Raw genomic sequence first — 21,651 nt, forward strand, 5'->3', positions numbered from 1 at the left:
GCACGGCGGTCTAGTGGTTAGCGCACAGACCTCACAGCTAGGAGAACCAGGGTTTAATTCCACCCTCGGCCATCTCTGTGTGGAGTTTGCATGTTCTCCCCGTGCATGCATGGGTTTTCTCCGGGTACTCCGGTTTCCTCCCACATTCCAAAAACATGCTAGGTTAATTGGAGACTCCAAATTGTCCATAGGTATGAATGTGAGTGTGAATGGTTGTTTGTCTATATGTGCCCTGTGATTGGCTGCCGACCGATCCAGGGTGTAACCTGCCTCTCGCCCGAAGACAGCTGGGATAGGCTCCAGCACCCCCGCCACCCTCGTGAGGAAAAGCGGTAGAAAATGAATGAATAAATGAATATTTCAACTGTCTTTTTAAATTAGGGGTCAGCAATGATGTCAAGAAAGGAGACCTTACATTTGTCGCTCGTCAGAAAATACATCACTAAGAGGGTTTGCAAAGTCGCCAGATTTAGGAAAAAAAATGACACTGGACTGAACATTGGATCTTTAGGAAGAGAAATTGCACTTACATATATGCAGAAATACGAACTCCAATGGACTTTTTGTTGATATTAAAGTTTTCTTTTAATTTTACATAGATATGCAAACCACTGAAAAGGGCTTACAGAGTTAAGACATGCTTGGTGGAATTTTGCTGTTAGGTAGAATTTAGGTAATGTTTTGCGGCTTTTTTGATAGTAAAGGTTGCAGAGGCCTGTTTTTAAATAATCAGTAAATCGTAAATTACCAAAATATTATAAGATGAGGATGCTGAGGTTCTCATTGGGAGTGACCAGGATGGATAGGATCAGGAAGGAGTACATCAGAGGGGCATTACATGTTAGAGGCCTTGGAGATAAAGTCAGAGAGGCCAGACTGAGATGGTTGGGACATGTCCAGAGGAGAGATAGTGAATATATTGGTAGAAGGATGCTGCCAGGTAGGAGGCGTAGAGGAAGACCAAAGAGGAGGTTTATGGATGTAGTGAAGGAGGACATGAGGGTAGTTGGTGTGAGAGAGACAGATGCAGAAGACAGGGTTGGATGGAGGAGATTGATTTGCTGTGGCGACCCCTGAATGGAAAAGCCCAAAGAGAAAGAAGAATATTATAACTTTTCCCCATCCTAATTTCCTGAATTTACAATTTTATTTTGTTTTGTGTGTTTCTCCTAATATTATGCTTCAAAAAAAATTCTTTAATATTTTGACTCTGGCCCTGTGATTGGCTGGCCACCAGTCCAGGGTGTACCCCGCCTCTCACTCGAAGACAGCTGGGATAGGCTCCAGCACCCCCGCGACCCTCGTGAGGATAAACGGTAGAAAACGAACGAATGAATGAATTTTTACTGTCTGCTAGAATGGCATTATTTTTCCACATAATTAAACGTTTTTTGTCATAATATTTTTACTTTATTTTTGTAAAATGACTCGTGTTTTTCAATTTTTGCAGTTTGTTTTCTTTATTTTGCAACTTTCAACTTGTAAATTTTGTTCTTGTAATATTCTGACTTTACTTCCATGATATTATATTATTTTTCACAAGCTAATTTTTCAAAAATGATCACTTTATTTTGTTTTCTTTGTTTCCCATTATGACTTTAAAAATGCCTCTTTAAAAATTAATATTTTGACTTTTTGCAAGTAAAATGACATTTTTACTCACAATATTATGCCATGTTTGAGATCAAATTATATATTTTCATCATTAGATTACACTTTTTTGTAGTATTTTTCATTTTTAAAATGTTTTTAAGGGCCAGTTGAAATGGCCCCCAGGCCGCACTTTTGACACCCCTAGAGAGGCTGAAATCAGAGGATATTTACATTTTAAAATAAATAAAAAAAAACTTAAATACCAAAATATTTGTTGATTAATTCATCGATTAATTGTTGCAGCTGTAGTGTGCCCCAAAATACAATGGTTTCTTATCGGTTAGCAGATTAGAAGGATTTTAAGTGTTTTGAGAACCCCCCCCCCCCAACAAACACTACTGATTCCTTTTAATTGCAGTGTATTACATAGTATACAAAGTTTGACTAGTCTGTCATTCTAATCATGCCACTGGTTGGAAGGACAACGATAAACAGACGTGTTGCTGCCAAGGCTTCACAAAACAACCGACTTAATCAGCGTGAGCACTTTTATAGCAGAGAGACTCTTGATTTTGTTAACGCAGGAACAAGTTTACTGCAGCAGTTCAGTGACAGCTGCTGTGTCAGGGATGGAACACGGGCTCTTTCTTGAGGGAATTTGACGCATTATAACTTTTGGAGCACTTGGATCCAAACCAGCTGACTCCACTGAACCAGGGCATCTGTACTCCGCGTTGTTTCTTTCTGAAGTTTGCGTTACCGCTCTCAGGCTCAATATAAGGAGCGGATTGTAAAATATGAATATTTGATACAGTGATTTTATCTGGATTCTTATTTTGCAGCCTTTGTGTTATATGTCATGTTTTTGCTCTATTTAATGTGATTCAAAATGTGTTTGGATATTGAGATACAATGTCTTTGAAGATGCCCTTCACTGTATTTTCATCTATTTCCTGTGCTGTCGCAATTTTGCAAGTGTTATATATCATATTTCTGCAAGATTTATACCGACAATACTGTTGTTTCTGTGTGACATGTCAATATACTGCTGGAATACAAACACGGTGTTGCAGTCATAAATATGTTTGAGGTGTTTATTCGCCTTTTGTACCATTTAAGGTGCTGTAGAGGTGATTTACTTTGATTGATGCCTGGATTATGATTTATTAGTATTTGTAGGCGATGAGATACATGTAAATGACTTTGTCTATCCAGCTGACTGTCGGAGTTTGGAAGATTGCTGTGCATTTCAAACAGTTGTGGTGTCTGATGTTTGCACCAAGGAAGACGGTTGATTGCTGTATATTAAAATTCAGGTTCATGATGAGTAATGTATAGCCATAAATAGTAGTGTTGCGTAACTGTGAATTGATTTTTTGTGGATATTTTTGCAACACTATTCTGACATATTCATTCATTCATTTTCTACTGCTTTTTCCTCACGAGGGTCGCAGGGGTGCTGGAGCCTATCCCAGCTGTCTTTGGGCGAGAGGCGGGGCACACCCTGGACTGGTCGCCAGCCAATCACAGGGCACATATAGACAAACAACCATTCACACTCACATTCATACCTATGGACAATTTGGAGTCGCTAATTAACCTAGCATGTTTTTGGAATGTGGGAGGAAACCGGAGTACCCGGAGAAAACCCACGCATGCACGGGGAGAACATGCAAACTCCACACAGAGATGGCCAAGGGTGGAATTGAACCCTGGTCTCCTAGCTGTGAGGTCTGCGCGCTAACCACTCGATCACCGTGCCGCCCTATTCCCACGATAATATGATATATTATTTTTCGCAAGCTAATTTTTCAAAAATTATCACTTTATTTTGTTTTCTTTGTTTCTCATTATGACTTTAAAAATGCCTTTTTAAAAATTAATATTTTGACTTTTTGCAAGTAAAATGACATTTTTACTCACAATATTATGCCATGTTTCAGATCAAATTATATATTTTTATCATTAGATTACACTTTTTTGTAGTTGTCTTGTTAAAATGTTTTTAAGGGCCAGTTACAACCATGGACATGAAATGGCCCCCAGGCCGCACTTTTGACACCCCTAGAGAGGCTGAAATCAGAGGGTATTTACATTTTAAAATAAATAAAAAAAAATTAAATACCAAAATATTCGTTGATTTATTCATTGTACCCGGAGAAAACCCACACATGCACGGGGAGAACATGCAAACTCCACACAGAGATGGCCGAGGGTGGAATTGAACCCTGGTCCTCCTAGCTGTGAGGTATGCACGCTAAACACTCGACCGCCGTGCCGCCCTATTCTGACATATATCATGTACAATATTAAAAATGTGTTTGTTGTTATAATAGCATATAATAGCACCTCTTTTTTTAGGGCTTGTTACAAATATTCCCAACTCTCCTGTTTTTATTGAATTGGGTCTCACCCCTGCTATGGCTAGTTCAATTAAAAATGGAAACCAGGTAACTAGGTCATTAATTGTGCAACTGTTATTCAACGGGTGCTCGACAAAGACTTGAATTTCACTGACTTACAGAGACTTGACTTTTCACTGGCTCAGACTACTCAATAAAGACGCAGGTTTCATTCGCTCAAGGTACTCAATGAAGACTCGAGTTTCACGAAATCAGGGTACTCGACAAAGACTCCAGTTTCAATGAGTCACGGGTAATCAACAAAGAATGGATTTTATTGACTCAGACGACTCGATTTCACAGATTCACGGCTATTCAACGAAGGCTCAGGTGTCACTGATTCGCGGGTACTCAACAAAGACTTACCGACTTATGGGTCCTTGACGAAGATGCGAGATTCACTGAATTGGAACTGCCACATGGGTGCCCCTGAAGTATCCACAGCTTGGCTGCCAATAGACAGATGTGTGCTCTGTGATGGGTGAGTCTGGATAGAGAGACTTGTTTTGCATATGCAAGTTTCCGGACATGTACTTTGTGACGAATTACCCAATTCACTTTCATGAGTTACTCATAAGAATCGAGTTTTCCATCACAAGTACTTTGGTTTGGATAAAAAAATGAATCAAAAGATATTTGATGTGTATTTGGGTTGTCTATGTTGTTTATGTCATCCGACCAAAGTTCGGCTTTGTGCGCAGGCTACACAGCTAGGAGACCCGAGTTCAATTCCACTCTTGACCATCTCTGTGTGGAGTGCGTGGGTTTTTACTCCGGTTTCCTCCACCATTCCAAAAACATGCTAGGTTAATTGGCCACTCCAAATTTTCCATAGGTATGAATGTGAGTGGGGCGGCACGGCGGTCTAGTTGTTGACCTCACAGCTAGGAGACCAGGGTTCAATTCCACCCTCGGCCATCTCTGGGTGGAGTTTGCATGTTCTCCCCGTGCATGCGTGGGTTTTCTCCGGGTACTCCGGTTTCCTCCCACATTCCAAAAACATGCTAGGTTAATTGGCGACTCCAAATTGTCCATAGGTATGAATGTGAGTGTGAATGTTTGTTTGTCTATATGTGCCCTGTGATTGGCTGGCCACCAGTCCAGGGTGTACCCTGCCTCTCGCCTGAAGACAGCTGGGATAGGCTCCAGCATGCCTGCGAGTCTTGTGAGGATAAGCAGTAGAAAATGAATGAATGAATGACCAAAGTGCAGTCAAGTAAATTTCGTACATAACCTAACTCAAGTCGTCCAAACCAACCTCCCTACATTATGCTGTTGAATGTTGAATATATTGGTTATTTATATGTTCAATTTTTTCTGCCAAAAGCTTCTAAAATATCCTCACAAAGATTGCTGTTAGCAGCTTCCTCACAAATTATGTTGGCCCTAAATGTTCTTGTTTGTAACACACTTTTGTACTACTGGATAAATTACACATTGAAGTGCCGGGTGAACAAAAGGCAGGGCTTTTATATTAATTAGGGATGGACATCGAACCAAAATGACTCGATGATCCATCTGTAATGATCCATCTCTTGTTTTGCCAGCCATCTCCTCCAGTGCCCTGTCTGCACAGACCACTTTGCCATTATCTCATTTTCTTGTCATTTAAAAGTGTTCCCTGTGTTTTAGAGGCATTTGAAGGCCCATTAAAAATACAACTCAAAGCAGAGATACTGTACAGTGACAATTTGCGGTGGTTTATCATGTTTTACTGCAGAAAGAACCGAGGTTTACAGAAGAGTAGGACAATCTATAGGTTTTTTTCTGGAACAATGCTATCTCCGTACATTGCTGTGTGTGCTTTTGAAAAGTGAAATTGCTTGTGTTTGATTTTGTGTGGGCTTCCAACACGCTTTGTCCACTTGGTCTGTAGGCTGCGGACAGCTTGCCTCACCTCATGCTGTACAAATATAATCAGTTGAGCCTTTCAAACAGCCTCGCATTCCACTCCCGTGCACTCATTTGTAATGCTTGATCAAGCACTGCAGTAATTCACGGTGCTTTTAATGACGTGTGGCTTCAAGTGAGTGTAACAGTCTCGCAAAGTATTGATGTGTATCGAAACAAAAAATCCTGTTTCACTGTGAAATCATTTTAATTAGCCATTACATGAAGGACAGTCTACTCTTTGCTTCATGCATTCATTGCCTCATTATTGTTCAAGGGCATTTTCCTAATTGCAGCAACTTGATTTGTTGACATAAATGATAAACACACAAGCAGACTGTGCATGATGTTTACATATATTTACTGCACAGTTAAACTTTCTTGACCATATGCTGACTTTAATATATTTTAATTGCATGAGAAACATCAACTAGATGCATACGTCGCTAATACGTCGCTAATTCTGTTTGCTAATTAATTTGAGTGAATGCATTAATAATCTAATTTGTATAATGGCTCTTGGTAATTTATGGAAACATTTTGTGTGGTACCTCGGTTTTTTATATTAATCCGTTACATAATGTCCAACAAAAAAGGAAACCTACGAAAACCATTTTTTTGTCACTTTTTTTTAGTAATTTTTTACATTTTTCCTAAATATATGAATAAATGATGCTGTTTTGCGGCTAAATATGGTCAAATGTTGGTGCTAATTTGTGTACTTTTTTGCTTAAATTAAGAATTTTCAAGCATAAAAATGTTTAATTTATCAAAATTTTAATTTTTCTTTTTCCAAAATCAAGGTTTTTCCAAAATATATGAATAAATTATGCTGTTTTGCGGTTGAATATGGTCAAATATTGGTGCTAATTTGTGTACTTTTTTGCTTAAATTAAGAATTTTCAAACATAAAAATGTGTAATTTTCAAAATTTTTTTTTTTTCCAAAATCAAAGTTTTTCCAAAATATATGAATAAATGATGCTGTTTTGCGGTTAAATATGGTCAAATATTGGTGCTAATTTGTGTACTTTTTTGCTTAAATTTTCAAGCATAAAAATGTTTAAATGAATGACAAAAGTACAAATAGAAGGTGCATTCAGAAGGTGCATTCAAAGACGTTGTAAAGACATTGTAATACACTGGTCACTGGGTCTCAGTAATGTTACTGTAATGTTGGGTGAGACACACAAGCACCAATCCCGATCAGTGGAACAAGAGGCTTTTATTACAGGTTTGAACTTTTGCACAACTGGTGCACCGGGCAATTGTTGCAGCGCTGCACCACGCCAAGCTAGAAGTCAGTTTTGAACCCACGACATCAGTTTTCGCCTGCTAGCCACTCCTGGAACAGCACTGGAACACATTTACAGCAACATACTCCAGGACGAGTCTTATTTTTGTCTTACATTTCTCTTATATCTACTGTAATATGATGGTAAAGGTGAATATAGGGGTGCTATTTCATGTCTAAAGGGCTCTGACAATGTTAAAAAACATATTTAGAAGGTCATGGACAGGCTTTTTGTGCCTAACTATGAATATATTCCATTTATAAGTAAGGAGCCAAATTCTCCATCAGACATCAAGCCTGTTAACATGTTAAGTAACATAATAATCTAATTACAGATATTCCACTGCAGCGAATACGCTGCATGGCGCCCCTGTGGAAACCATAACGATCTCCACCTCCTCACCCACGCCAACAATATTGCGCTGCACTGCGTTCTTAGAAATTGCGCTTTCATGGCTGTTGAACTCACAGTTTTATCGGAAGGAACATATGCTTAACCTTTTCAGTTGACCCAAGAGGTTGCCTGGTTGAATGCTGCCAGACAAATGCTGTGTGCCGTGTGTATCTGTCTGTAGGGTGTGCATAATCTATTATGCAAAAGCAGTTACATGTCAGACTAAATACATGCAAACACATGCAAATGAATGCGGTATGATATACACAGTATATATATATATATATATATATATATATACATATATATATGTACACTCTATAGTTTATAGAGTTTTTATAGAGAGATTTTATTGGCTCAACGTCAGAATAGCAGGTGTCGATAAGACATTTATTACACTTTGACATCTCTCATTCCAGCACCATGTTTGGTCTGGTTCTGTGTGATGCGCATCACACAATATACAGCAAGAGTGTACATTAAACTAAAATCAGGATAGCCTTTTGCACTTTTTAAACAAAGTATTTATTCATTCATTCATTCATTTTCTAACGCTTTTCCTCACGAGGGTCGCGGGGGGTGCTGGAGCCTATCCCAGCTGTCTTCGGGCGAGAGGCGGGCTACACCCTGGACTGGTGGCCAGCCAATCACAGGCCACATATAGACAAACAACCATTCACACTCACATTTATACCTATGGACAATTTGAAGTCGCCAATTAACCTAGCATGTTTTTGGAATGTGGGAGGAAAGCTATTTTTTTTAGTGTATACCGACATGATCTTCATCATACCTTAAGGTCAGGAAAAGCGTGGAGAACAGCACAGATCATTATTCATGGTCTTGGTCGACCTGACTAAGGCGTTTGATTCTGTATCAAAATAACTTTCATTGCCATCTATGGATGCTTTCCAAAGTACAGCCACATCCTGACATTCTGGAGATCACAGGGCACATATAGACAAACAACCATTCACACTCACATTCATACCTATGGACAATTTGGAGTGGCCAATTAACCTAGCATGTTTTTGGAATGTGGGAGGAAACCGGAGTACCCGGAGAAAACCCACGCATGCACGGGGAGAACATGCAAACTCCACACAGAGATGGCCGAAGGTGGAATTGAACCCTGGTCTCCTAGCTGTGAGGTCTGTGCGCTAACCACTAGTCCGCCGTACCGCCCCAAAGGTATTTTATAATATAATGTTTACTCATATTTAAACATGTATTTTACGTAGGTCCATTGCAGATTTGTAGCACCTATTTACAAAAAAAGGTGCCACAAGGCATGCTGGGAGCCAGCATCACTCACCCAAGGCTGAGTTGTTGATTAATTGGTTAATCGATTAATCATCTATTGAAATTGTTGCAGCTCTAATCACAACACTTTTCTTTGAGATTAAGATTAACCTGCAACCCAAAAATAGTGAGCATTAATTGTTTTTATGACACACACTTAGAAAAAGAGGATATTTTAATTATCTTCAGTGTTTGCTGCTATAGCTGTTCTGTGTACATTTGGATGGCGGTAGAGACATGGGCGCTGGTTTCTATTTATAGCAGCAGAGGTCTAGACCGTCGCTGCGGCTCAACGCTGTTTGGAGAGAGATAGAGGGAGAATGGTGGGTGGCATCAGGTGATATTAGTGTGCTGGGGTTAGGATTTATGGGCTGGGTTATCGAATAGAACATCAGGCTTGTGTGCATGGGGGAGAGGCGCCAACAACACAACAGAGAAAAGAAAGGTTCCGGCTGGTGAGTTGATGTAATGCAGCCCCCGGCAGCCGTAACACGGGTCCTTTGCGGCAGGTCAACCGCAGTTTCACGGCTGAGACCATTTTGCGCATGTTGGAAACCGTACCAGCATCTATGTACATTCAGCGACATTTTCTTGGATGAGACAGGTTAGAAACCTGAGGAAAAAAGGGGTGCTTTACAAATACCGATGCAGTAAACCTAACACGGATGCAGAGCTCCATACATTGGCCTTGCAATATGTATGAGCTGCTCTGGGAATCATCAGAGCAAATGTACTGCTCATCCACTTCCTGGCGCTCTTGTCTGTATGTATATGTGGGGGTGTCTATTCTGTATCCCAGCAACAGTGCACTCCAGTGAGGTCAGAGCACCTAAAGGGGTCTGGTGGAAAGTCCCAGAGGATGAGTGTGTGTGTGTGTGTCTGCCAAGACTGACATATGAGTACATGAATGGCTCTCCGCTGTGTGTGTTTTGAATTTGGCCACTTCAGTGAAGCGATATCATTTTTTCTGAATAGCTATTCCTTCGTGATACTTACACCTCCGCAACTTTGCACTTTTCCAATGGACAAATACTTTCTGTGTGTGGAAATATGGGATAATTACTATAAAAGCAATCTTCACTGGCTAAATGTACTGCCTACAGAGAACATACTAACTCCTTATTTCTAAAATCACAAATACTTAAACTTGCTCATATAGTTCATCTTCAAACAGCTAAAATAATGCATAAGGCTAAAAATAAACAATTACCTAAAAATGTCATCCAATACTTCTCTACAAGAGAGGAGAAATATGATCTCAGGGAAGAACTACATTTACGTATACACACTTACGTATATGCTAGGACAACGTTAAAAAGCCATAGCATTTCAGTATGTGGAATCAAACTATGGAATGGATTGAGTAAGGAAATCAAACAATGCACAACGATGAGCCAATTCAAGAAACAATACAAGCAGTTGATGTTTGCTAAATACAAGGATGAAGAGTCTTGAACCAGTCATGATGTGCTATATATATCACTATATTGACACTTACTATGGTACCCATTATGTCATTGGATGGTCATATCACCTTGTACTTCGGTACGAGGTATATAAATAAAAATAAAAAAAAACTTAAACTGTATTATGGAAAGCAGGAAGTGAACAAATGTAACAGAGTAAAAAGTACCAGATGGAGGGGTAGGATTTAATAAGCTTTGCTTCTTCCTACTCCTTTTGGACATGTGGAACTGGGAACTGATTATGTGATGCATGTAATCTGATGTTCAAATGAAATTAAACCATTACCATTACTTTATGGAATATTTAATTTTTTCTCAGAAATTGGATCTGAATGAAGAAAAAATATTTCACTCTGGAATGAGTGATGCCAATCTTTCAAGGGAGCCGACTCTTTGGGCTCGACTCCCTTGTAAAGTGGCTCCCAAGTGACTACTCAGATTTTTTTGGTTGCTTTAATTTATTTTCCAACATCCATCCATCCATTTTATATGGATGCACGGCGGTCGAGTGGTTAGCGCGCAGGCCTCACAGCTAGGAGTTCAATTCCACCCTCGGCCATCTTTGTGGAGAGTTTGCATGTTCTCCCTTGATGTGCGTGGGTTTTCTTCGGGTACAGTGTGAGGTCCAGTCTGATTGTGTGGATTATTTGGAAATTTCCAAAACAACACAGGAACAACAAAACATGACATAAAGAAATATAAAATAAATATGCAATACTATAAGAGAAAGCCGCATCCACGTAACAGTTTTTTGCTCATTATGAAGATTGGCAACTTAGGGTTGTTTCTTAGGCTCATTTTCTGCCACGGTGCGGCTTTAGAGTTTTAAGGTTCGACCCCAGGATGCAGAGATTAGGACCCAAATGTAGGTAAAAATGTATTTATTTTCGCTATGTAGCAGGATGGCGCACTAGCATGGCAAACTCAACACAAGACAATGAACCGACCACGAAGGGAGCGCGCACCTGAACTAAATAGCAATCACAAATTGAAAACAGGTGCGGTAGAAAATGGAAAGGAATGGAAAACAGAACAGAGCAACACAGGAAGTGAATACAAAATAAGGGCACGAACAAGGAAACAGAGAAAAAAGACGAAAACTAAGAAATTAATTTCAAATTAATTCACAACAATGAACATAGATCTTAATAATGTTTGTGTGCTCTTAAATGTATGATTTGCATGGGAATATTAGTGTGAAGCAGCCACAGCAACAGCACACATTTATACTCACACCGCCCTCTATATTGCTTTCTGTGTTATTTCTCATTTTCCTCCGTCTAGTCTGATCGCCACTGAGTCATTTCATTCTGTTTGTCCACAGACGTTCATATTATCCTTCCAAACTCGTGCCTCTGCATGCTTAATTACCGCTCAAAGGCCCCGGAGATGAGGTAGAGTGGAGGGGTTATACAACCCACGGTTTCTGTGAGCAAACAAACCACCTCCAGCTTTGTCACGGATTCCATAGATAAAACTTATTATTATTATTACTTAATACCTTTCTACACGGGTAATGTCAATGCTTTCACATGCAACCCTGCAGAGTAGATTACTATAAGTGAGGCACAACTGGGGAATGTAACAGGATTAATGGCAGACAGCTGTTGGGAATCTCAGATGTTTTGCCTTGTCAAGTCTTGTTAAATGACTGCTGTGGCCAGTTCACACTCACTGAAGTTACTTTCTTTGCTGATCAGACATATTTTGTCCATTTTTTTTTAGAAGAAAGCTGACCTTGTAAAGGTCTTTTTGTATCTGAATTCCAATCAGATGCCAGCTCATCAAAATTCTGCTGCATCGCCATTGTTGGCTTTCATGTAAATTATGTGTAGTTACAGTACGTTCCAAGACCACAAGGGAAAGGCAAAAAAAAACATAAAAATGTCGATTTTTTTTACACCAGTGAAATTCTAAGTGGTTATAGCTGTTATAGCTATTTTCAGTGCCGCCAGTTGCTTCCTATCATTATCGTGCTGCATAGTGCAGCGTCTGACTTCAAGTGATTTTTCCTGAGGTGTGATATTAGATTAGAAGTATTGAAGGAAGACACCTTATCCCCCCCCCTCACGTAACCAGCTCTTCCCACTCCATTTCAAATTGCATATTTACAGTGCGAAGGAAATTGGAAAGAAATTCCAGACCGTTTGATGAGATCTCACTTGCACGCCAATATTAATATCAGCAGAAAAAAAAACATTTAGCTATGATCTGATATATCAGTTCTATAGCAAAAAATACCATCCTTACAATACCTTGTAAATACTTTAGGCAGTGTCATTATCACCATCTTGGTTCATTGATAAAAAATAATTAACAACATTTTCTGGGGGGTGAAAAATAAGCCTTATCATTGGTGTCAATCAGATAACTTTTGGCCGATTACAGATTATTTTTCGATGGCTAAGATCGGACGATTAAATGGGCTGGTCGAGCCCTATCATTTCTAAGAATAACACCATATTGTCTGTATTTAATAAGCATTAACATAGCGACAATATGTCAACTTTTGGCTGATTACCAATTATTCTCTAATGGCTACAATCAACCGAATAAATTGTCCGGCGGATTGATCGGTTGGGTACAAGTTTTAGAGTATGTAGCAGCTATTACACCTTGTAGGACTCCTGAACCTGAACATACCTTACGGTGAGAGAATATGCTACTCTGGAACAAAATGGGTGCATTAGAGAACCTATTACATTCCACCTTAATGTCAACAGATTGCAAAGAGGTGCAATCATGCTTTCCGACATGCAAGTGAGCTGCCTGTGAAAACACTTTCTTGGCTATTATTGGTGCTGACATACAGCCATGAGGCATCCATCCTGCTATTTCATTGAATTAAATGTCACACGTTTGCAAAATGAACATTTAACTTTCTTTCAAAATGGCAATGCTTCAATGAAGGCGCCACATGGTAGAATGTCACAGCTGGCAGAATCATTAAAGGGTACAGACACTGAATAACCCTCACAACAATGCTGAAGGTTTGTTGTTATTGATATTTTGTTTTCGTGTGTCTTATGTTACAGACGGTGCGCCATGGCTTCCCCTACCAGCCCACTGCTTTGGCCTTTGACCCCGTGCAGAAGATTCTGGCCATCGGCTCGAGATCAGGTGGTGTTCGGATGTATCCTTTCATCTGCTTGGCATGGAGCAACGCTAGAAAAACTATGTTTGCAAATATTTCAGCAAACAACATAATCCATCACAGCTGGCACATTTTGTCTTGACTGTGGGAGATGATATCCGAGCATATCCAAGAATGGAGATACAGTGAAAACTATAAAGTGGTTATACCTGGATAGTTATTTTCAGTGCCGCCAGTTCACGAGATGACACACGAGATTGGGTCTACAAGTACGAGGTGATACTCTAGCATTGCTTTTAAGAAAACTACAATAAAATACATGACAATATTTTGTAATCTACCAATTTAATTACACTCAGAGACAAAGAAACTGTATGACTGACTAAAGGGCTGACTCTCTACATCAGGTGTCTCAAACTCAATTTATCTGGGCCATTAGAGGTCATTAAAAATAAAAAATTTTTCATTTTTGCAAATATTATTTTAAAAATATTTTTATTGTAAAATATTTATTGCACAATTTAATAAAATATATTTATATTAGCTAAGTAATAACCTATTGAGTGTTATTGACCTGTCACAATATTTTAGGAACCTTATACAGGTTATGATTGGAACGTAGCTCTCTGGTCATCATGCCAGTCTTGACTGCAGTTATGAAAAGTATGAGAATTAATTCTGTCTTGTGTGTACACAGCAGATGAAAAGTTTGGGTTTCCTTTATCCCCCTGCTTTAATTTCAATCCTGAATCTTATAATGATAATAATAATAATAATAATAATAATAAAAGGCTGCACGGCGGTCGAGTGGTCAGCGCGCAGACCTCACAGCTAGGAGACCCGAGTTCAATTCCATTCTCGGCCATCTCTGTGTGGAGTTTGCATGTTTTCTCCCCAAGTATGCGTAGGTTTTCTCCGGGTACTCCGGTTTCCTCCCCCATTCCAAAAACATGCTAATGTTAATTTATTTATTTAACATGTTAATTGGTGACTCCAAATTGTCCATAGGTATGAATGTGGGTGGGAATGGTTGTTTGTCTCCCGCCTCACGCCTGAAGGCAGCTGGGATAGGCTCCAGCACCCCCGCGACTCTCGTGAGGATAAGTGGTAGAAAATGACTGAATGAATAATAATTATTATTATTATTATTCATGATACCATACAGCGTCCATATCAAACTCACACGGGCCGCACTAACATTAAACTTTCATATCAAGGCGAGGGCCTTAAACTAGCATCCTGTGGGCTGCATTTGGCCTGCGGCCCGCGAGTTTGAGGCCCCTGCTCTAAATGATGTTGGTCTCTGTAGCAATCGCACCAAAGTGCTGAAACTTCTTCCTGACTGTTTGGAGGCGAGAGAAAACTATGGAGTACATGTTCATTTATTGAGTGAATAATTAATTTAGTATCGCCCCAGGCCTAGTGCCCACTAGGTATTTTATTTCTGGTATGAGAACTCTTGTCACGTTTTAATCTTGCGGCACAAGATACTGTGACACCCCTAGCTAATACCAAACGTCACTTGTACAATTTGCATTTTGCATCATTTTGCATCATCAATAATAGGCCCAAATCAGGGGTCCATAATCAGAGTGCCAGTTATACTTCGTCTTTACTTGGTATATGCCACAGTGGCCTTTAAGGGGCAAATATGGGTTTGGCAAATCAGTTCAAATACTAAAGTCAGCAAGTTCTCCATCATTGTATTCGTGTCATATCTCTGATTTTCAACTCTAAATGCAGCCTGGACCGACAAAACCTGTGGTACCCAATCTGAAAGTGCTAATGTACGTACAAGTCCTGACACTAAAACTCATCACACATGACAGTCTTGGAACAGAACCCGTTCGCGAACACAGGACAGCATGTATACATGTATGTGGATGGTAAAACAATTATTTCCATTTGTGCCCTGGGGAAATACTTTTATGTAACCACGATGTGGTACATTTCCTGTGTAGATCCTCCACATCGCAGCCTTCCTTCCTCTCTCCTCCTCCTTCCCATCCTTCTTTCCACCCTGTCATTTCTCATTGCTCGGCTGTCATGGTTCACAACCGTTCCACCGCCCCACCCATCTCGGGTCACCCGGTCACCCACAGAGAAAGATTCGCCCTGTCAGTGTCAGTGGAACCTGGGTAGGAGATTACACCCTCATAAATACATAGCATTCCTAGCATCCCCGTAGGGGACCCGAGGCAGAGGCAGCTAAGTATTATTGATGCTGCAGTTATGGTGCTGGTCCTGCTGGGGTAGATGATGAACAGACAGCGTTTTTCCTCTGCTAAGAGAAAAGGTGGGTACAATGTTGTTTGAACATTGTTGTGAAAGTGAATTCTCAAACAGGAATATGGAAGTTGGTTTGTGGTCTCTGTTTTGTTAACACCCTTACTCCTTTTGCAACATTAGCTCAGTTGATTATGTTGTTATTTTTCAAGATGGTACTTGTTGTTGATGACGGCTTTTCATACATCTCGGCAAGATAGGTAACCCATCTTCAGACTTTCTTGAATTCAACAGTGTCTTCACCTTCTTTGTAAAATTGAAAATGAGATTTCGTTTTGGGCACGTCATTCAAGACGCCTGCATAAAGAAACCAAGCACAACTGCAACATTTTGTTCCATATTTGCCCCAAAATTGTATCATACATTTTGTTAACAAAAAAACTTGTTAACCAAGGCAGATGTTAACTGAGTTACCACTGTACTTGGAAGCTGACAAGAAAGATTCATTCATTCATCTTCTACCGCTTTTTCCTCACGATGGTCGCGGGGGTGCTGGAGCCTATCCCAGCTGTCTTTGGGCCACACCGTAGACTGGTCGCCAGCCAATCACAGGGCACATATAGACAAACAACCATTCACACTCACATTCATTCATTCATTTTCTACCGCTTTTTCCTCACGAGGGTCGTGGGGGGTGCTGGAGCCTACCCCAGCTGTCTTTGGGCGAGAGGCGGGGTATACCCTGGACTGGTCGCCAGCCAATCACAGGGCACATGTAGACAAACAACCATTCACACTCACATTCATTCATTAATTCATTCATTTTATACCGCTTTTTCCTCACGAGGGTCGCAGGAGCCTATCCCAGCTGTCTTCGGGTGAGAGGCGGGGTACACCCTGGACTGGTCGCCAGCCAATCACAGGGCACATATAGACAAACAACCATTCACACTCACATTCATGCCTGTTTTATATACAAAGCAGATCAAAGCAGATCATTGGACTATTTAGGGGGTACAGCCGCGTACAATCATCTTGATTACATGATAAAGTCGTCCAAATGAAGCAATGTGATACTCTCTTTTGTGTGTGTCGCAATCATTCCATCGCTTTGTTGAAATACCGCTGCTTGGCTGGGGAAGCAAAAGTGAGATTGCAGCCGGTTGGAAGCCCTTGAGTGACTTAGCATTTGTATTGACATGCTGCACACATCTCACTGTGCTCTCATGAGAGCCCTCACTGATTCTCTTTTTCCATGCCCACACTTCTCTTTTACTGTTTCTGCCGTGCCCTCCATTGCCTTTTTCTACCCTTGATTTAAGCTCACATTTATTAAATTCACGGCTCCTCTCTCCTTCACAGCCTTTACTCCCTTAGTGTCCCCTTGTCACTGTCATCCTGTTTATTCCTGCAGTGCAGCAAAGTCAAGCACAAAATGGTGGAATTTGAAAACAACACAAGCCTTATCTAAATCATTTTCGTTGTACAACGGTACCTTGGTTTTTATTATTAATTTGTTCCAAAAGGTTCCAAAAAATGATGCACTTTTACCCAGAGAACAGGGGACTGCAACCAGCGGCTTTTTCTTTCTGCTGTGGCTCGAGCTGCTTTCTGCTTCTGTGCCGTCACTACGCCATCTCTTCTGACGGCGTCATGAGCCTTTCAAAGTTCTGCGTCGGAATTAAGCGTGTGCTGTGCAATTTTCTGCCAGGAAGACAGAAAGGAAACGTGACAATACGCTTCAGGAAACTATATATGGAGCGATATCTTCAATTTAGAGGTGACAGATGAGTACCGTCTGCTGTCTGTCACAGAGGCAAAAGTCGGACATGGGAGGGGTTCAGGGAAACCATTGACAATGACTTCTGGATGGACTAGAAGAGATTCTGAACCACCATTCGGCGTCCCAGGAGGGGGAAACATCACACTATTTGTAAGGTGGGATGGTGTGATGTTGACCTTGGTTCGTGATGTTGAGGATCGGTGGAAGGATTACTTCAAAGACCACATCAATGAGGAAGTGGCGCCTGGGGATACACCTATCTCTTGGGCTGACGCTCCTGAGGTGTTCAAAAAGATCCTTGGTGATAGGGTCCCGTTGGTGTATGAGATCCACCAGAAATTCCTTAAGGCCCTGGACAGCAGGAACAGTGCCTCTGGTGTGGAAGACCGAGGTGGTCTTTCCAACTATCATGGCATCACAATCCTTTGCCTTCCTGGTGAGGTCTAGGTCAAGGGTTTTGGAGAGGCGGATCCGGATGCGAAAAGAGTACTAGGTCTCGGTGGACTGGTGTAGCATTGTCCCGTTGTTGTGACGATGGAGCTGAGTCAAAAGGCAAAGAACTCAATTTGCTGGTCGATCTACCTACCCTCACCTAGGATCAAGGGCTTTGGGTTGTGACTGAAAGGACAAGATGGAAGGTGCAAGCTTCTCCCTTAGAATCATCTGGGAGAAACTGCTGCTCAACCACATTGAGAGGAGCCAGATGAGGTGGCTTGGGCATTTGATAAGGATGCCTGGGGAGGTGTTTAGGGCATGTCCGACCGTGGAAGACCCACAACACATTGGAGAGCCTGGGAACACCTTGAGGAGCTGGAAAAGTGAGGAAAGTTTGGACTTCCCAGTTCAGGCTGCTGCCCACGCGATGGAAGATGAAATATCAGCACATTATATCGTGTTATGATCGTAGAAATTGTGGTTTGTTTATAAATTTTTCAGACTGAAGACAAATAATTCAAATTTTTTGCTGGTGGAAAGGTATCTTCTGACATCTGTGTTAATGCTTGCTCTTCTTTGTGCTGCTAATAATGTGACAATTGAGTATAAAAAAAAAAACAGTGTAATATGACCCTGTAATCTCCTAAATAGTATCGAGGTCCTGATAATGGATGAGAGTGCCATATCATGACGGAACAAATCAATACATTCAACTAGAGATGATAATTACAGCACTCTGATATCAACTCAAAGCTCTTTCAAGATAAGTGTAAAATTTGGGTAGGTTTGCCAGTCTTGACAAGACTTCTTCTTCTTCTTCTTCAGTATAAAGTCTTCTTCTTCTTCTTTGTCTTTGGGCTTTTCCCTTCAGGGGTCACCACAGCAAATCAATCTCCTCCATTCAACTCTGTCTTCTGCATCTGTTTCTCTCACACCAACTACCCTCATGTCCTCCTTCAATACATCCATAAACCTCCTCTTTGGTCTTCCTCTACGCCTCCTACCTGGCAGCATCCTTCTACCAATATATTCACTATCTCTCCTCTGGACATGTCCCAACCATCTCAGTCTGGCCGATAACTGACTTTATCTCCAAGGCCTCTAACATGTAATGCTGCTTTGATGTACTTCTTCCTGATCCTATCCATCCTGGTCACTCCCAATGACAACCTCAGCATCCTCATCTCTGCTACCTCCAGTTCTGCTTCAACCAAGTTATCATAGACCTCCTGTTTGGCCTTTGCCACCTCTACTCTCTTCAGTCCTCTCCATGTCCCACTTCTTCTTCTTCTTAGCTAACCTTTTTCGCTGTATACACTCCTGCAACTCCTCACTCCACCACCAAGTCTCTTTGTCTGCTTTATTTCCAGATGGCATGCCAAGTACTCTCCTACCTGTCACCCTGATCACATTTGCTGTAGTTGCCCAGTCATCTGGAAGCCCCTCCTGACCATCCAGAGCCTGTCTCAACTCCCGCCTAAAGACATAAAAACATAATCACATGGGTACAGCCTTCAAGCAGCAGCAGGCGTAAAATGTTGACAAAATGGGTCTCAATCTCAGTTTACCAGTTTACACAAAGTTGTTAAGAGTTAATGTAGTTGCTATATATAATTCCCTGCAGTTGCCCTATGTGTGTTTACTTACCTGTTACATGTTCTGTCTTTGCATACTTACATTCTTCTTACTTTCCCTTTGAGCAAGATCACCATCTCTTGTGGGACTTGTGTTTTCCACAATATAGAGTATATAACATCCTGTAAAGAATGTATAATACTGAACTTTGATGTCACTAAATACTGCTGCTACTGCCACTGTGAAGCTTGAGACCCCTGCACGAGACAAGCGATACGCATCCAGGACGATCCCAATGTGTCATCGACTAACTGTACGAGCAGCCACCAAACATAATCACTCTCTGGCTCCCAGTAGCTTAGTTACTACCAAGCGCGTCCAAAACCATAATCAGATGCTAAAATGTGCGAGATGTGTTTGCACACACCCTGCCCATATTTGCATAATTTTTGTTACCACAAATGCTCCGTCCAAACTTGAGTTAATTATGCGTCGACACACACACCGTCACAGCAAAAACATGTTCAGTCCTGATTGAATGCCTCCTGATATAATTTGCATCTCTGTACATGCCAATTGTGGCTGCAGCGACGATAATGATACGTTACATTGATGCCGCACTTTGCACAAGCCGGTGGGTCACTACAGAATGAGGAAAGGGAAGAGTTGTTCACTATGATTGGATGGCGATACCACAAAGTGATGATGCGGTGCTGTTCGGTTCACGGTCTGCCTTTTGTGATACTCAAAATCAATGCCTGATTACAGGAAAAGCACAATAAGCAAGGTGGGTCATTTTGTGTGACATAATGGAATTAGAACAAGTGATGACTGTTAATATTGATTAGTGTATTGATATGTGCAGAACCATACTTGTTTACTAATTGTCGGAATGATTGGTCTTTCCTGCTCTTGTTTCTGCAAGTTAGGCTCCATTATGTTTTTTTTTTTCTAGTTTGGTTGAACGATCACTAATTTCCTTATAGCTAGCTAATGATGCCATCAACTTTCATAACCATGATGGCTTTTCTATTTTTTTAGAGTGGGCAAAAATGGAAGCAGTGGGAAATTTTTCTGTACAGTATTCTTGCTTTTCATGTGTGTGCCTTCTGCTGCAGCCAGTTTATCCATCTTTGTCCTGGTCGTACATCCATTAAGCCTACCGCTCTTTATGTCTGACCTTGGGTCCGTGTTCTCCGGGAATTGCATTGCATTGCATTCGCTTTTCTGGCAAACAATGCATATATCTTACTGTGCATAATGTTTGCCTTCACTCTTTCGGCCTTTTTGGCTGAACAGCTACCTGTGGTGTGATTGTGTGTGTGTGTGTGTGTGTGTGTGTGTGAGAGAGAGAGAGAGAAAGCGAGAGCGTATTCTAAGGATGCAAAGTAAAAAACACACACTCTTCTAAAGGCACAGTTTCTCAGTATATCGTCTCAAGGCACAACACTACAGAAACGGTATCCATATAGAGTTACTTTTTCCAAACTCTATACTGTACGTCCTTAATTCAGAAAATGCTGAATTAAGGCTAAATATATGCAAAATGATCTTAAAAGCATATTCATGTTACTAATAATGGTCCGTTTTAAACCATCATGAACAAACTGTGACAGAGTGAAGCTGCTAAATTTGAAGCTCCAAGTGCGAGGTATTACTGTATTAATTTTTATAGTATTGTTTGTTTTCAGATTACGGGTTTGACAACATAGTCTTTGCATGCTACCAAAAATGTTAGTAATAAATCTGTCAATTTCTCTTCTATCTAATTTTGGTGATAAATCTTTAAAAGCACGGATTCATTAAACGAAAATCTGGCTGAAATGAGCTATACTTATTGAGTAATGTTAAATTTGTCGTCATAAAATGACATTGAGGTCCTCTCCTTGGTGATTCAATAGCTAGCTTTTGATGTGCTGTACAAGTGTAAAGCAATTATTATACATTAATCTCCTCTTATTCATCCCTAGTCTCCCTCCTATCCTCCTCATTGTCATTATTTGCTCCTTCGGCCATACTGCTAGAGAAGAGGTCGCGTAATGAAAGGTCAGCTGACTATTAATAGTGTGGCTGAAAATAACTTGGAAAATGCCACTGGTTTTTAATCAGTCGTCATACCGCAGAATGTATTGCACAAGGTGCCACGTATGACAGAGGACATATCATACTATACATCAGCAAAATTGCTTGGTTAAAAT

The 21,651-nt window shown here is 40.7% G+C and overlaps 1 protein-coding gene across 11 annotated transcripts in view; it reads left to right on the forward strand.

The window, feature by feature from the left end:
• The window catches only part of stxbp5l (syntaxin binding protein 5L), a 164,029-nt gene that overhangs the window by 12,751 nt on the left and 129,627 nt on the right, over positions 1-21,651 (forward strand). For all 11 annotated transcript variants that reach the window (XM_058082203.1, XM_058082207.1, XM_058082204.1 and 8 more), the window contains exon 2: positions 13,376-13,473. In XM_058082203.1, coding sequence (XP_057938186.1) covers positions 13,376-13,473 — 98 coding nt within the window. The remainder of the gene's footprint in view (positions 1-13,375; positions 13,474-21,651) is intronic.

This window comes from Doryrhamphus excisus, chromosome 9 (genome assembly GCF_030265055.1).
Source record: "Doryrhamphus excisus isolate RoL2022-K1 chromosome 9, RoL_Dexc_1.0, whole genome shotgun sequence".
Taxonomy (NCBI): domain Eukaryota; kingdom Metazoa; phylum Chordata; class Actinopteri; order Syngnathiformes; family Syngnathidae; genus Doryrhamphus; species Doryrhamphus excisus.